Source organism: Citrus sinensis, chromosome 7, assembly GCF_022201045.2.
Source record: "Citrus sinensis cultivar Valencia sweet orange chromosome 7, DVS_A1.0, whole genome shotgun sequence".
Taxonomy (NCBI): domain Eukaryota; kingdom Viridiplantae; phylum Streptophyta; class Magnoliopsida; order Sapindales; family Rutaceae; genus Citrus; species Citrus sinensis.
Genome location: NC_068562.1, coordinates 17556409 through 17574920, shown reverse-complemented (window position 1 = coordinate 17574920; position 18512 = coordinate 17556409). Strand labels below are relative to the sequence as shown.

The 18512-nt window shown below is 32.2% G+C and overlaps 1 protein-coding gene across 1 annotated transcript; it reads left to right on the top strand.

The window, feature by feature from the left end:
• Window positions 1–15041: 15041 nt before the first annotated feature.
• Window positions 15042–17941, top strand: LOC102611234 (GDSL esterase/lipase At1g29660-like). Its single transcript, XM_006465091.3, has 5 exons — window positions 15042–15279; window positions 15395–15531; window positions 16224–16472; window positions 17107–17347; window positions 17703–17941. The coding sequence occupies exons 1-5, from the start codon at window positions 15042–15044 to the stop codon at window positions 17939–17941; spliced, it is 1104 nt and encodes a 367-aa protein (XP_006465154.3).
• Window positions 17942–18512: the final 571 nt, after the last annotated feature.

Sequence of the window (18512 nt, the reverse complement as noted above, 5' to 3'; positions counted from 1 at the left end):
TAAATTACACAAATCTATTTAAAAAACACAAACTAGTATCTAAAAATAATAATTACATTTCATATTATCATTTAAAATAAGCTCCAAGAGAAGATATTCATTTCATTCACCATCATAAGCACCCATCCAACACAATGCCTATAATAATAATTAAAATTAATATTTTCAAATACTAATTCGAAGGGAAATGCCTTTAGTTTTCTTTAGGTTATGACTTTAGAATAAGAGATGGGCCACATACACACATACACAACTTTGAGCCTTTGGCTATTTGGTAATTTGATTAATGACATTATTTTCTTTATACATTTTTAGATTAAAATTAAATTAAAAATATTTGGAAAAAATAATGCGGGTTTGGTGGATATCCATGCGGGTATCCACCGGATATAAGGTTAATACCAAACCCACCCGCATCCATGTGCGGGTTTTCATTTATAATACTAAACCCACCCGCAATGGGTAAAATTACCCGCAATGGGTGGGTTTTGGCGGGTAGATTTGGGCGGGTTTGCCGGTACAATTGCCATCCCTACATGTACTTATAATAGACCAAATAATCATATATGTCCAGTACATTAGAAATGAAATTACCTCGATTAAAGTAATGATCTAAACACACATTTAAGCCTCTAACAGACCCAAACACCTCCAACACCTTAAACAAAATGATATTAACAATTATTAACAACTTATTCTGAAAACTTGATTTTCTAATTCATACTCGTACAAGTCTGATTCATAGAATTTTAACTCTTAATCTAAAAATCAGAATGACACAATATTTCACAAAACTATTTTGAACATCCATGGGTATCTCTCATAAGTTTTTCAAAAGAATCTGACACCAAAAACATTTTCAAAACTATTTACTTCTTGATAAATTCAAAATTGTCTCATAGTGCCTTAACTAAACAAAATGGGTTCCAAGATTTTTATAAAAGTATACATTAATCAGAAAATAATGAAATTAAAATTGGAAATACTAGACCATACAATAATCTCTTATTAAAATTTGAGAATTTTTCGAGTTCATTTGGCACTACAAATGATAATTTGTGAATTTAGTCATCTTGTTGGAATTGCAGTTTTCTAGTGTAATAGTGTCAGCTTCGAAAATCCATATAAAATTGAAAATTAAGTCAAATCTTATGAAGCAAAATTTATTCAATATGTCCTGCATGTCTAGTTTAAAAAAAGATATGGTTCTTCTTAAAAATCTTCAATAAAATATGTGTTTTGTTTCAGAATATTCTTGCTATCCAAAATTGTTCAGGATGTTTATCGCACCAGGGATAAACTAACATAATTCAAAAATAAATCAGCACTCCAAACACGACTTAAACACATCTTAACTCATGCATAATGGTTTGTAACAATCTAAAATTATGCCAATAAAATCCTAAATATAGCACAATGGTAGGGAATTAAGTAGATTATGAAGAGAGTAAAACTTACCAACCCTTAAGACTCTCTCCATAAGCAAACGTTTGAATCCTAGGGTATGAGTAAAAGAATAATGAGCAGCAGAGAGAATAAAAGAAAACACTGTGGATTTAGGGTTATGGGAGAGGGAAAAGTATAAATTTATAGAGAACCTTAAGAAACTCTTTTAACTTTGGAAAGAGTAAGTTTTTTTTTCCAAAATTGCCCCATGATTCCTAATTAAATCCTTATTTATGATTTCTAATAAAACAAAATTCTCACAATTTACTAGATTTATATGTAATTTACAAAATTTTTATCTTATTTTACACTTAATGTCAATTTGTAAGTTTTATGTTATTTTTCTAAATTTTTGTTTTTTTTCACATTTCTGAAGATCAATTTACTACTCTAACATTAATTTAACCATTTTGCTTTAATTTACTTGTATTATGTATGGTTTATAAAATTTTTGTTTCATTTCATATTTAATGTCAATACTGTGAGTATTGAAGTCCATGACCATTTGTGAGGTATCTACCCGGTGGATTTGAAGAATGTTGTGCTTGTAGAATCCCTACTGATCTCTAGATCCTCACCCCGGACCTCAGGTAGATGATTCGAGGTCGGATCCTCAACAACAAGGGCGTCCATATCATCGAATCAGGTCCTCGAAGATGGTTCCCTAGTAAGCAGAGACCCTCCATCCATGGACATTAGAGTAATTGGAGACTCCATTAATGGATCCGAATTCTGGACTGCAATTGAAGTCTGGACTCCTTTCACTTTGTTAGGTGCCGTGCTTTGCCGTTAGAGACGAAGTCTCAAATTGGTCCCATAACATGCCTAAGCAGTGTGACCGAGGTGCTTACGAGAAGTACAATAGTTTAGGATTTTCTTAAAGTTAACACTGTCAAAATTTAAAATCGTTCACTGCCTTTTTCCTTCAATTTACTAGTCTTATCTATATTGTTTACAAAATTTTTGTTTAATTTCAAACTTAATGTCAATTTACAAGTTCTATATGTTAGACACGTTTTCAAAAACATGTATAATGTGGCCATCTAATTTATTTTAATTATTAGTTTTCTAATTCAAATTGATATTTATCTTTATTTAGTTTACTTTTAAAACGTTGGGTTTTGGTTTAAAATTTGAATAAAGATAAAACACCTCTTCCTAATATCTCTCATACACGTTACGGGTGGTTTACTAAAATCAAGGGGATAACGGCTCATAACTTCCTCTTTTATTTAAACTTGTCATCTTGATGGGAGATGACTTACGGTCACGTTTTTTCAAGAAAAAATATTGAGGGTTCCTGGTCTAACAACAGAGCCTGTGTATACCATCTACTCTCAGGAATTAAGTGTTGGATAGACTAGAAAATTCTGAGTACAAAGCATCGCTTGTTTTTGTTGGTTTTGTTTGCATTCCAGTAGAAAGGTTGTGTAATATTGAATCTGATAACTATGGCAGGAGGTAAGTTTTCTAACTTGCGCATGATGAATATAGTCTTTTAGTTGGTATCAGAGCCATGCTTCTCGTCTAGTTATCGATTCTTTTATGTTAGAATCTGAATAATTTAAAGCATGATTGATTATTATATGAATAATTGTTTCGCATGCGTGATATAACATATGAATATGAGTTTGTGATATTCTGTGATATATATATAGTTTCAGGATAGCCTAAAATTTTTCCGTTGTCTTTTCATATGGACTGCATGAATGGAATTATGCAATAATGGTTATTTGAGACTTGTCTGCAGAATTGATAAGTATTATTAATTATTTCGTTTGACTCTAGCATGTTATTATATAAATTCAATTAATTCAATAGTCTACATTCGGTTTTCGGTTAATGACGATGATGACATGTTGGTTGTCTTACATATGTAGATTTACTAAATTAAGTTTTAGTACATTATAATATGTAAATAAATGCATGCATGATTGAATATAATATATTTGTTGTATTCTTGGATTGCATTAATAATGATAAAGGACACCTGTATTTGTTTAACTAGCATAATATTACGATTGGAAACCTGATGCATGACAAATGTCATATTTCCATGCTATTGGTTCTGTGAAGAATTGTTGGGTGTCTTAAAATTAAATTCGGTAACCTTGGCATGTACTTTGATGATATAAATCCATGGAAAGTAATAATACTAGTTTCTGTTTTGTGAAATTATCACCTCTGTAAGTTCTGGATTATAAGGAATTTATTATATGTTATTCACATGCCTGAATTATTTACTGTGTGCATGTTATTTGCATATTGGAATAAATTTGATGTCATTTATAAAGTTGTTACAATTGATTAATTGAGAGATAGCCACAGCACTCTAAATTAAGAAAATTTAGTCATATAAATTCTTAATGACATCAGATGGTAAAATGAAACATAATAATTAACCCCACAGGGAAATTATTATTATTTGTGTTTCAATTAGAATGAGATAGTGACTTATTATTTTAATTATAATAGCTGCCCACAGGCCTATTTATCAAGATAATAAATAATATGCTAGTCTCATTATATGGATATAAATCTGTTGCATGTTATAATTTGCCCACAGGATAGTTATAATGATGCTTTGATTTATTTAAATTATTGGAAATTATTTACATGTGTAAATTTTCCTTATAATTTATGCTTCAATATGTTTTGTAAGCTTGTACTTTGTTTGTTTTTGTAGCTATTCAATCTTTGTCTGTTCCAAACAGTGATACTTCTCGGATCCCTTTTTTGAGTGGTGACAATTTTAATGAATGGAAGGAGAAAATTCTCCTAACATTAGGGTGTACTGACCTTGACTTAGCATTTCGAGTGGATGAGCCACCAGTGCCTACGGAATTAAGTACCCCACAAGAGAAAGCATCATATGAACGATGGGAGCGATCCAATCGATTGAGCATGATGCTTATTAAGGCTCATGTTGGGAAAAGCATTCGTGGCTCTATTCCAGATTGTGATAAGGTGAAAGATTATCTCAGTGCCATAGAGCAACAATTTGAGACATCTGACAAGGCTATGGCAAGCACCTTAATGAGTAAATTGCCATCCATGAAGTTTACTGGCACCAAAGGAGTGCGTGAGCACATTATGGAAATGAGGGATATTGCTGCTCGACTCAAGTCACTAGAAATTGAGATTTCTGAGTCATTTCTGGTTCACTTTATTCTCAACTCACTCCCTCAAGATTATGGACCTTTTAAGATTTCTTATAACACACATAAGGAAAAATGGTCAATTAATGAACTACTCTTAACCTTATGTGTGCAAGAGGAAGGGAGGTTGAATCAAGAGAGAATGGAAAGTGCCCATACAGTGACTGCTGGAAAGAAATTTGACAAGAAGGGGAAAGGAAAAGGCAAAACGCCTCTTAATCAGGTTAATAAGAACGCTATCAAGTGTTTTTTCTGCAAGAAGAAAGGACACATGAAGAAAGCTTGCCCCAAATATATGAAATGGCATGAAAAGAAAGGTAATCTTATCTCTCTTGTGTGTTACGAATCTAATATGGTTCATGTTTCTCATAACACTTGGTGGATTGACTCTGGTTCTACAAGCCATATCTCCAATACCATGCAGGGCTTCCTAAACCATAGGAAACTGATGGAAAGTGAACGAGCCATCTATTCAGGAAACAAGATGCCTTCACGTGTTGAAGCTGTCGGGACCTATAGACTTGCTCTTAATTCTGGCTTTGTTCTAGACCTTGATAAAACCTTTTACATTCCATCCTTTTCTAGAAACCTTGTTTCAGTTTCAAGACTTTTACCTTTTGGTTTTGGTTTTAATTTTCTTGGGACAATTTTTCACTTGTTAAAAGATTCTGTTATTGTCGGTGATGGAATCTTAGATGATGGTATGTTTAAACTTCATTTAAACCCCACTTTTGATTTTAACCTTATGACTATGCATGGTAATATTAGTGTTAAGAGAAGTGCCTTAAATGAGCAATCCTCCATGTTGTGGCACAAGAGATTAGGTCGTATCTCCATTGAGAGAATTAAGAGGTTAGTAAATGATGGAGCACTTGAGGCTCTTGACTTTACTGATTTTGGTACTTGTGTGGACTGCATTAAGGGAAAGCAAACCAATAAGACCAAGAAAGGTGCAAGGAGGAGTTCAGATATTTTAGAAATCGTACACACTGACATTTGTGGCCCATTTTCAGAAGTGTGCTTAAATGGTCAGAGATATTTCATCTCCTTTTATTGATGATTATTCACGATACATGTATCTTTACTTGCTTTATGATAAGGGTGAAGCATTGGATACTTTTAAAGTATATAAAGCAAAAGTAGAGAAACAATTAAAGAAACCAATCAAAATCGTGAGATCAGATAGAGGTGGAGAATATTATGGTCGATACACGGGATCAGGGCAAAAACCAGGTCCCTTTGCCAGGTTTCTTGAAGAAAATGGTATTGTTACTCAATATACAATGCTAGGCTCACCATATCAGAATGGCGTAGCTGAAAGACGAAACCGAACATTAATGGACATGGTTCGGAGTATGATTAGCAACTCCAATCTCCCATTATCCTTGTGGAGTGAAGCCTTAAAAACTGCTGTATATGTATTAAATAGAGTTCCAACTAAGGCTGTTCCTAAAACTCCTTTTGAGTTATGGAAAGGTTGGAAGCCTAGTTTAAGACATATACGAGAATGGGGTTGTTCCGCTGAAGTTAAGGTATACAATCCACAAGAGAATAAGTTAGACCCAAGGGCAGTCAGTGGGTTTTTCATTGGCTATGCAGAAAGGTCTAAGGGATATAGATTTTATTGTCCATCCCATGCTTTTAAAATTGTAGAAGCCAAGAATGCTAGGTTTATAGAGAATGATGGGATTAATGGGAGATCAAAGTTCAAAAACTACTCATGATACTTCAGATTATTTGGTTGTAGTTCAACAATTTCCACAACCAGCTACTGAAGAGCCTCATCATGAAGAGAATGTTCCTGAAGATCTAGCTATTCAGCAACCTCCTCAAGAGGATGTTGATATAGCATTAAGGAGATCCACAAGGACAAAGAAACCAGCAATTCCTTCTGATTATGTGGTGTATCTACAAGAATCTGATGTTAATATTGGTGCTGAAGATGACCCTACCTCATTTTTTCAAGCTATGTGTAGTAGTAAATCGATTTTATGGTACAATGCCATGAAGGATGAGATGAATTCTATGACTAATAACTAAGTTTGGGATCTTGTTGAATTACCTAAAGAAGCAAAAGCTATTGGTTGTAAATGGGTTTTCAAAACCAAAAGAGATTCTTTAGGCAATATTGAAAGATATAAAGCAAGACTTGTAGCCAAAGGATTCACTCAACAAGAAGGAATTGATTATCATGACACCCTTTCTCCAGTTTCTAAGAAGGATTCTTTTAGGATAATCATGGCATTAGTAGCCCATTTTGACATGGAGCTACTTCAAATGGATGTGAAAACAGCGTTCCTCAATGGAGATTTAGAGGAAGAGGTTTATATGAGACAACCTGAAGGGTTCATCTCAGAGGGAAATGATCACTTGGTCTGTAAACTCAAGAAATCTATTTATGGATTAAAACAGGCTTCTCGACAATGGTATTTAAAATTCTATAATGTAATTTCTTCATTTGGTTTCATGGAGAACATTATGGATCAATGTATTTACCATAAGATCAGTGGGAGCAAAATTATCTTTTTAGTCCTATATGTAGATGATATTTTACTTGCATCAAGTGATTTGGGCGTGCTTCATGATGTTAAACGATTTCTCTCACAACAGTTTGACATGAAAGATATGGGTTAAGCTTCTTATGTCATTGGCATAAAAATTCAAAGAGATAGATCCTAAGGCATTTTAGGACTATCTCAAGAAACCTATATCAATAAGGTACTAGAGAGATTTCGTATGAAGGATTGTTCACCTAGTGTGGCACCTATTGTCAAAGGTGACAAATTCAGTCTGAAACAATGCCCAGAGAATAAGTTGCAAAGGGAACAGATGACTAACATTCCTTACGCTTCAATAGTTGGAAGCTTAATGTATGCTCAGGTCTGTACAAGACCTGACATTGCATATGTAGTAGGGATGTTAGGAAGATACCAGAGTAATCCAGGTTTGGATCACTGGAGAGCTGCAAAGAAAGCATTGCGATATCTTCAAAGGACAAAAGACTATATGCTTACGTATAGAAGATCTGATCAATTGGAAGTGATTGGGTATTCAGACTCTGATTTTGCTGGCTGTTCTGACACTAGAAAGTCAACTTCGGGATATGTCTTCTTACTAGCAGAAGGAGCCATTTCTTGGAGAAGTGCAAAACAATCACTTATTGCTACTTCAACTACAGAGGCAGAGTTTGTATCTTGTTTTGAAGCGACGACACAGACTATTTGGCTGAGGAGTTTTATTTCTGGACTAGAGATTGTTGATTCTATTTCTAGACCACTGAAGATTTATTATGATAATTCTGCTGTAGTGTTTTTAGCTAAGAATAACAAAAGTGGAAGTCGAAGCAAGCATATCGACATTAAGTACTTAGCTATTAGGGAACATGTTAATTCACAAAAGGTGGTTATACAACACATCAACACCAAAGTGATGATTGCAGATCCTTTGACGAAAGGATTGCCACCAAGTTTGTATAAAGAACATGTAGTGCGTATGGGACTCACTTCAGTTATATGATCATATTAATGTAATTGAGATACCCTTTTATTGCAATTTATTAAATTTACTCCAAAGGTTTTCAAAATATGTCATCTCTGATAGTTTGTATACATTTTGTTTGGAGAATGACAATATAGATATTTGAATTCAGTGAGGACCCTAAATGAGCGTTTGGAAGCTCATTTATAAAGCATATACCACATAAAGAATTCTTTCCAGGAGAAAATTACATTGTGATACATGGAAGACAATACTTTATTTTAAAGGACTTGTCGCCATGATTCATGTTTTCAACTTCTGGTTTGAGTATATGGTTAATTTTGTTTAAAGAGAGATATTGTGAGTTATAATTAGATGACCAAATGGGAGAATGTTAGACACGTTTTCAAAAACATTTATAATGTGGCCATCTAATTTATTTTAATTATTAGTTTTCTAATTCAAATTGATATTTATCTTTATTTAGTTTACTTTTAAAACGTTGGGTTTTGGTTTAAAATTTGAATAAAGATAAAACACCTCTTCCTAATATCTCTCATACACGTTACGGGTGGTTTACTAAAATCAAGGGGATAACGGCTCATAACTTCCTCTTTTATTTAAACTTGTCATCTTGATGGGAGATGACTTACGGTCACGTTTTTTCAAGAAAAAATATTGAGGGTCCCTGGTCTAACAACAGAGCCTGTGTATACCATCTACTCTCAGGAATTAAGTGTTGGATAGACTAGAAAATTCTGAGTACAAAGCATCGCTTGTTTTTGTTGGTTTTGTTTGCATTCCAATAGAAAGGTTGTGTACAATTGAATCTGATAACTATGGCAGGAGGTAAGTTTTCTAACTTGCGCATGATGAATATAGTCTTTTACTATATTCTTTTTCTAAGTTTTTATTTTTTTTACAATTCTAGAGAACTAATTTACCACTTCAACATTAATTTACTTATTTTTTATTTAATTTACTTGCCCTCTGTGTGGTTTATAAAATTTTTATTTTATTTCACACTTTATGTCAATTTATAAGTTTTATGTTATTGTTCTAAGTTTTTTATTTTTTTTACAATTCTGAAGACAATTTTATCACTCCAACATTAATTTACTTCTTTTTTATTCAATTTATTAGTCCTTTTTGTGATTTACAAAATTTTTGTTTCATTTCAAACTTAATGTGAATTTACAAGTTTTATATCATTGTTCTAAGTTTTTGAATTTTTTTTTACAATTTTGAAGGCCAATTTACTACTCTAACATTAATATCCATTTTTCCTTCAATTTAATAGTCTCCTTTGTGGTTTATAATTTTTTTTTCACACTTAATATCAATTTACAAGTTTAATGTTATTTTTCCAAGTTTTTGATTTTTTTACAATTCTGAAAACTAATTTATTCCAGCATTAATTTACCCTTTCTTCCCTCAATTTACTACTCCTATGAGTGGTTTACAAAATTTTTATTTTATTTTACACTTAATGTCAATTTACAAGTTTTATGTTCATTTTCTAAGTTTTTGATTTTTTTTTATAATTCTGAAGAACAATTTATCACTCCAACACTAATTTACCCCTTTTTCATTCAATTTACTAGTCTTATATGTGGTTTACAAAATTTTTATTTCATTCCATACTTAATGTCAATTTGCAAGTGTTATGTTGATTTTCTAATTTTTTTTATTTTTATTTTTTACAATTCTAAAGATCAATTTACTACTCCAACATTAATTTGTCTTTTTTTTTTTTCCCTTCAATTCACTAATTCTATGTATGGTTTACAAAGTTTGTGTCATTTCATAGTTAATATTAGTTTACAAGTTTTATGTATTTTTTTTCTAACTTTTTGATTTTTTTATAATTTTGAAGACTAATTTACGACTCCAACATTAATTTATCCATTTTAAGAATGCCAATGCGGTAGAGGAGAATCAGTGGACTGGAACTTGCCTTCTCTTCCCCTCAACATGATTAAGGGCAGAAGCAACAACTTTTGATCAACACCTGGTCCCCCGCTTCAAGCACTGTCACAATCTCGTCAAAAATTTTTTCTCTCTCAATTTTCTCAGAAGACAAACAAAAAACCACAACCAAAACAGACGCACACTACCTAAAAATTATAAAAACGCAACTTAAAAAAAACTTTAAGGTTAAAAAAAAAAGTCTTACGAACCCGAATTCGTAGCCTCTTGAATCGTCGATGCTGAGTCGTTATCGTCGACCTGAAACCGCTTCACGAACATGAACCCAGCTCGGTCTTCCTCAGCGACGTTGTTGTATAGCTTTTTCTTGTCGGATTAGATGCTATATTGTGGTCGATTTCGAAGTGGTTGATCGATTTTAAACAAACTTTAAAACATAAATCCGCTTCTTTTTCACTTCAAGCAGATTTCAAAGTGGTGATTGACAGGAAAAGAGGACCGATCAAGGAAAACACAACCTGGCAAATCCAATCGCTTCGAAAATATAAGATCTGGCGTGTAGCAGCTTCTTAGGTTCAATTCCGTCACCTTCGAATTATAACCATACTATGATTCTATTTTGCCTTTTTTAGATTCTGTTTAAAAAATATATATAATTTTTTAAATTTTAACCGGTTAAAGAAAAAATATCCAAATTTTTTTATTATATTATAATATTGTGTGTCACTGATTTAATCTAATGGTACACAATAACTAGTTAACTACGGCTTGATATCATAATTTTTATTACAATATTATACAATTTTCCTTTTTTGATTCATCTATACCTAAAAGTATTTTAATATCAAAATGGTATGTTCGTTGCAATCAAAATGTGTTCATTTTATCGTGACTTCGCATAGGCTTACTCACAAGTCTCATTATCATTATCAAAAGTGATGACCACTTAATAAATAAGGAGAAGAAAACAGTTATATATATGCATGACTGCAATAAATTATTGCTTCTTTAAAGTTGGTAGTTGATTTAAATTATATTTATTTTACACAACTACAACATTTTTTTTGGCTAAAGTTCCTCATTTTCTAAGTTCTATATAGCTGCACACCATGTCATAAACAAACTCACAATTAATATCTCAGATTATTCAACAAAATCCAGCGACATCAAGATTTCATCTAACCATTTTGGCATCATTAATTTCTCTAACTCCAATTTTTGTTTTTTATCATCTTCAAGAGTCAAATATTGTTGAGGAAAAGACAACTTTTAAAACTCTTATTAAAGTTTTAATTCCAACTAATGTCGTCATTGCAAATAGGAGGGATATGCTATTACTGCTTTTTTTTTTATGAGGTGATGAACGCTAATAATTAATAGCATCTATCATTCACATTTTTTTTTTCATTTTTCATTTTGGATAATATTCTACTCCCACTTGCTCAAATTTCCTCGTTTTTTTGTCCTTTCCTATTTATATATAAACAATTTCATTATTTGTAAACGTGCATCAGACCAACTACAATCTTTTTCTGATTTGTAAACATTACCATCACCATTTGCATTCACTTCATGAGCAACCCATTAGGTCTCCACTCTCCAAATCTCAACTGCAACCTCTTTGAATTTTGAAATATTTTTTTTTTAATTTTTTCCCTTGATATATATTTTGAACTTTGCCAGTGGTAACGGTGCCTTAACTGTGGCATCTAGCACTATTATTATTCTTATTGTTCTTCAAGTTGTCCATTAGGGTATATGGATTAGCACAAGTACCTTGTTACTTCATTTTTGGAGCTTCATTATACGACAATGGCAATAACAATTTCCTTCCAACTTCAGCCAGGGCCAATTAATTACCTGCCATATGGGATCGACTTTCCGACAGGGCGCACGGGAAGATTTTCGAATGGGCAAAACATGGTAGATATATTAGGTCTTCTCTTCTTATTTCTACAGGCACAATTCCATGGGGTTCGTGAACTTAATTAGGTTCTTATATATTCTTGAAGTTTAAGCAAAATAAGTTAGTTTGGGATCCTAAATGATCATTAACTTAATTTTGTCAAAATTTAGTTTGATCCAATTGTTTGTATGTATCCCATTAATTATTTTCCCATCTATAATTATTTTCTTTCTATTGTATTAACTTTGGGTAAAATTTGATTGAAATTTGTTCATGCAGCTGACCTTTTGGGGTTTGATAATCCCATCCCATCTTTTGCAACCGCGAGTGGCCTTGACATTCTCAAAGGTGTAAATTATGCATCTGGAAGTTCTGGAATTCGTGATGAAACTGGACAACATCTAGTAAATAAAACATTCATATCCCTTTCACGTTAATTATATAAATTTATATTGCATTATTTGAGGGCCCCATTACTATAATTACATGATGTATGAAATGGTTAAAACCCTCTTGTTCCTCGCATTTCAAAATTCATCAAAATACCCTTACCGTTAAAAAGATTTTCTTAACTTTTGATTTTTTTTTTTTTGGTACCTTTTTATTATTTTACGTGTAAATTTTTAATCGTAAGTTTGATTTTAAGTGGTTAAATAGTAAAAGACAAAAATAGATTGAAAGTTAACCGAATCCTTTTAGCGGCGGGAGGCCGTTTGATCATTTTTCCATTATTCATATGTCTATCATAATTATAATGCTTGGTTCCAGATTATAACTTTTTTTTCTTTTTAAATCTAAAACTGAATTTCCTTCAAATATATATTTTACAGGGTGCTCGAATTAATATGAACAATCAGTTACTAAATCATCAATATATAGAGTCTGGCATTGTGAACATGTCAGGAGATAAAGAATCAGGTGCAAAATACTTGTGCAAAAGCATTTATACGGTTGGAATTACTTGTTGCAATTACATTAGCAATTACTTGTTGCCTCAACTTTACCCCACAAGTCGCCTACATACACCTGACCAATATGCCCGAGTCCTCACTCAGCAATATTCTCAACAATTAAAGGTCTTTATCTCTTCTTGAATCTCATTTTTTATTCTTCTTCTTCAACCACAAAAAAGTAAAGTTTCCTTTAGTTCCTAGAGCTTTAGCTTATTATCCAGTTAGGTCTTTTATTTTTATAAAACTAACCAAGGCATTGTTTTTATATATGTATATATTAAAATCTACTTAATTATTTTCTAATTTTCGCTAATTGCATGCCGGTTTTATTTAAATTTTAAGTTGGGTCAAACAGAAATACTATTTAATTTACTTTTGAAAAGTAAAACCCAACGGTAATGGAAGTAACTGGAGGGATGCTTGGATAATTTTTAAAGTACATGGACTATTTAATTTATAAGTAACCTTAAGCTCTAGGGACTAGAGGGATTTACCCAAAAAAATAAAATAAGGATCAAGATCCTTTATTGACTAGGAGAGTATTTGAATTCTTTTTTAACTTTTTTTCCCCTAATTTTCTATTACTAGACTTTGTATAATTATGGAGCGAGGAAGGTAGTCCTATTCGGATTAGCTCCCCTTGGTTGTACACTACCAAACATCGCTATTGATGGCACCAATAATGGTTCTTCGTGCGTAGACTTCATAAACAGAGCAGTCAGTCCAATTATTTAATACAAGGCTTAAAACTCTAGTGGATGATCTCCATAACGATCTCCAGGATGCCGAATTTATCTTCATCAACATTTACGAAATAATGTCTTCTATCTCAACAGGTATAAAATTAAATAATTTTCTCGTCAAATATATATTTGAGTTATGTAAGGTTTCTCAACATTTATTTTGAGTCTTAATTTAAATCCCAATTGTTGTGATAGCTGTAACTATCAACCAGGTTAGCTACTAAATACATTCAGGCTGGAGAGGGCTTTCATCAGGGTGGGCTTGCCAGGTGAGGTGGTTAGACTTAACTAGGTGAGATGTTGTAGATAAGCTGTCACATTAGTTAAGACTCAAATGTTGGGATCCTTCACCTTAAATTGATACATTTTTTAAAATTAGTAATCCCTCTAGAATTTTGAGGCGAGTAGCGCTTGAACCCTAAACTTCTTGTGCGTAATTTTCGTTTAAGGATTTAGGGTTAGTGACAGGCCATGCTGTGAAGTTATTGCGCGGAATAATGCAAATTTAGTATGTATTCCATTTCGTATTCCTTGTGAAAACAGAGATGAGTATCTATGGTGGGATGGAACACATCCAACTGAGGCTGGAAATTTGATGGTAGCAAGAAGATCATATAGTTCACAATTTCCTTCTGATACTTACACAATTGATATGCATGGCCAAGCTCAGCTTTAGAGGCTTACAAGATTTGACCAACAGAAAATTCCAGCCAATAGCTAGTTACGGAATTTCAATAGTAGCAAAAAATCTAGTTAATGTAGAATATATAGCAGCATTATTGTAAATAAATTGTGGAATATGATCTTTGAAATTTGTGCAATTAATTTAAATGTGTTTGACATGTTGAGCAAATTGAAAGCCTATATTAAAAAGTTGCAACCCTCATGAAAGGTTGATATTTTAATGAAATTAAAAACTTTTCAAATTACTATATAAAAATATTCGCATTTATTATGTACAAAAAAACAAAACAAAACCTTAAGAAAAGAAAAGGTTATATCCTAATAAACTGTTCTTATGTAAATGCCCCATCATTCTCCTAATTAGCAACAAAAATTAGTTCTTCTCTTTTAGAGTCAACAATCGTAAACAGAAAGCCAACCTAAAAAATAAATTTTCAGGTAATTTAACAGAAAAACGGTTCAAATTTCAGTTTCTAGCTCAGCTGACCACCATAATGGAAATGTTTGTTTTAAGAATGTCGACCGAACGAGGATAATATTGTTAAGTGAAAAGAAAACAAAAATACTACAAGCCAGAGGGAAATGCCAATAATAGAGATCATGCATGTTTCACACAATTTCCTATATAAATAACATTTCTATATTTTCTATCATCATCATAATCTACAATCTTTGAATTGTCCAAGTTCTTTTCTTTTATTTGAAAAAAAAATCCAATTTATTTCTTCTTTTGCTATCAATGCCGATGGGGCTTAAAGTATGTCATTTAGTGCTATCATTGATTTTGATGGACTTGTCAAAATGGGTAAATGGAGCAGAGCAGGTGCCATGTTACTTCATTTTTGGTGATTCATTATGGGATAATGGCAATAACAATGCTCTTTCAACGAAGGCTAAAGCCAATTACCCTCCTTATGGGATTGATTTTCCTGAAGGCGCAACTGGAAGATTTACAAATGGTCGAAACATGGGAGATATTTTAGGTATATGCCTACCTTATTCTTCTTTTAAATATTATAATTTAAGTCAGCCAATGATATATTTTATTTGCAGTTTTATGGTTTGCGAATTTCAAAATCTTTTTCTTCAATTTTGCAGCTCAACTTCTAGGGTTTGAGAATTTCATTCCGTCTTTTGCGCATGCTAGTAATGCAAAAGATCAGGAAATTCTCAGAGGTGTAAATTATGCATCTGGAGGAGCTGGAATTCGCAATGAAACTACTCGAAACAACCTAGTAATTTTTCAAACACTAACAGCAGCATTGAGGAAAAAAAACTGCCAGACTAATCATATTATGCACAAAGAATTATTAAAAGACATTTAAAATAACAAAAAAAATTGTTATTTTTCTTTCGAGTACTATTTGTATAATTGATGAATTAAAATCATTATCTTTTAGTGAGAAAATGACTACACATATATGGTTTAGTGACATGGTCATAAAGGACCTTTTTGTTTTTTTTTTGGGGAAAAAAATGGTTACACTTCTTTCTTTTGGGTACAAACCTTACCTTGGGGTTATGTGAAAAAAAGTGAATATCAGGTTATCATCTTATAAATTGACCATATTTAAATTATCCTTCTTATTTTTGAAAACCTTAAGTTACTCCATTTTTGTTCAAAGATAGATAAGGAAAAAATGGGGTAGGTTGATGAATTTTTTTTCTTCTTTACAAAAATAAGAGGTAAATTGAGGTTTTTAAAGTGAGGGATTGATTTAAAAATAATCGAATCATGAGGGGATAATTTAAAATTAACCCTATGAAAAAAGAAGGTCCATGTATCATAAAATAAATTGCGATTATTTTGCCAAAACATATAAAAAAACCATTGAAACGATCTTATTATTAATTTTGCTAAACTAAATTTTCTTTTTATCTGATCTTATTTTAATTAATGCATTTTGTTGATATATTTATTTTACAGGGACCCGTAATTAGCATGGACATGCAGCTACAAAATCACCAAAATACAGCCTCTCGCATTGCAAAAATATTAGGAAATAGTGAAGAATCAGCTGCAAAACACCTAAGCAAATGCATATACTCAGTTGGAATTGGCAACAACGATTACATTAACAATTACCTATTGCCTCAGTTTTACCCAACGAATAGTTCTTATACGCCTGATCAATATGCCACCGTTCTAATTCAGCAATATTCTCTTCAATTAAAGGTTTCTATTTCGAATTCTCTCTCTCTTTCTCTTAAACAAAAAAGATTAATTTTCATATATTTCTTCAACTTTTGATATGGGAAACTCTTTTTTATTGGAAAAAAAATGGATGCTTTTCTTTGCTCACAGTTATTCAATAATACTAGAGATAGTATTTGAGGCTCAATTAAAATGATAGCTTATTAGTAACTGTGGCATCATATTTACCAGTTGGGTTGCTTATAATATTTAATATTTTTCGGTTCTAGACATTACGAAAATAGCATTAAATGCTAATTGTTTTTAGCTCTTTTACATTTTTATCCTTGAGGATAAAAATTGACATGACATTTTCTTGTGCGCTACCATTTTAAATCATTTAAAAGGTCAAACTTACCCTGAGATATATTCCTTCACTAATGTTCTAACACTCGTGGTGAAATGAAGTATTAGTAAATTTGAAGTATTATAAATATATAAAAACACCCATGTGGTTAATAAAGAAACTTATAAGAGACGAAACTATCATTCTCCTTTGTCATTTTAGAAATTGTACTTCAAATTTTGTGGTAAGCAAATAACAAATCTTAGTATTTCTTCTTCATTTTATCTTCTCAATTAACTTCTTCTTCTTCTTCTTTTTCTATGGTACTAGACTTTGTACAACTTTGGAGCAAGGAAGGTAGCTCTATTTGGATTAGGTCTTATCGGTTGTACACCCGGCTGTATTGCCATGTATGGCAACGGTACTTCATGCGTAGAGTACATAAACAATGAAGTCCAGATGTTTAACACCAAGCTCGTATCACTAGTTGATGAACTGAACAACAATTTCCAGGATACCAAATTCATCTATGTGAACACTTCCAGCGTATCATCTAGTGTTCCAGCAACTGGTACGGAAACTAACCGTTAGACGCATTTTCGTAATTTTATTTTTTAGGGAGAATGACACGTTGGTCCGTTTTAAATATCGCTTTTACCACTGAGATTCTTATTAACAAATTTATAATTACTTGGAGGGTAAAGACGACCTTTTCACATTCAACTTACTTATATAAGACCCGTACGAATTTGAACTAGTTTATTTGTTTGCTAAAAGGTCGCATCTATCCTTCAACAGTGGATTTATTTATCTATTTGTTTGCGATGGTTTTACGCTAGGGATGAAATATCAGGGGCCAAGGTGTCATTTTCCTAAAACATGAATATATATGATCTCTAATAGACGATTCATTTTTGGAATTTCAGTGATCAACACCTCTCCCTGCTGTGAAGTAGGGAATTTAACAGCAAATAACGGCGTTTTAACGTGCATTCCATCGGGGACTGCATGCCCTAACAGAGCTGAGCATATCATGTGGGATGCAGCACATCCGACTGAGGCTGCCTATGTAATGATGGCTGAAAGATCATACAAGGCTCAACTTCCTTCTGATACTTACCCGATTGATATTCATCACCTCGCTCAGCTTAATTTAACTAACTAATTAATATAAAAAATAATTAATTAATTATAGTTAAATAGAGAATCTCTATCAAAATGTACCATTTCTTTTAATTTGTTAATTTGTTGTACTCAAATTGCTTTTGTTATAGTGAAACTTCAGCGGAAATTTATTACTTCTTCAAAGTGCCTTTCCTTTGATTTCGGTTAATTGCTTGCTCGTTTAATAGGCTTCGGTGACAATAAAACGTCATTTTGGGGGTTTTAATTTTATGTTCTAGTTAATAACAAATAAAAAAATTCAATGAAACTTGACATAATATTGGGGGGGGGGGGGGGGGGAGAGGGAATGTGTACTGAGCGAAGGTCATTTTTGAGTGCATGCATTTGGCAAATTGTATTGCATTAGTTGTATCATTGCATCTACAAATCAGTGGTACACACCATGCGTGATCTGTATAAGGTCAATGGTGTTTTTTATCTTTTTAGTTTGATCTAGTTTTCTAATTGAATTTTGTTCTCATCTTTAAAGATTATTCTTAACCCCTATATCTATTTAATATTTTTTTTAAGGTGGTAAATCAACATGATATGAAAACCAAAATTTTTATAAA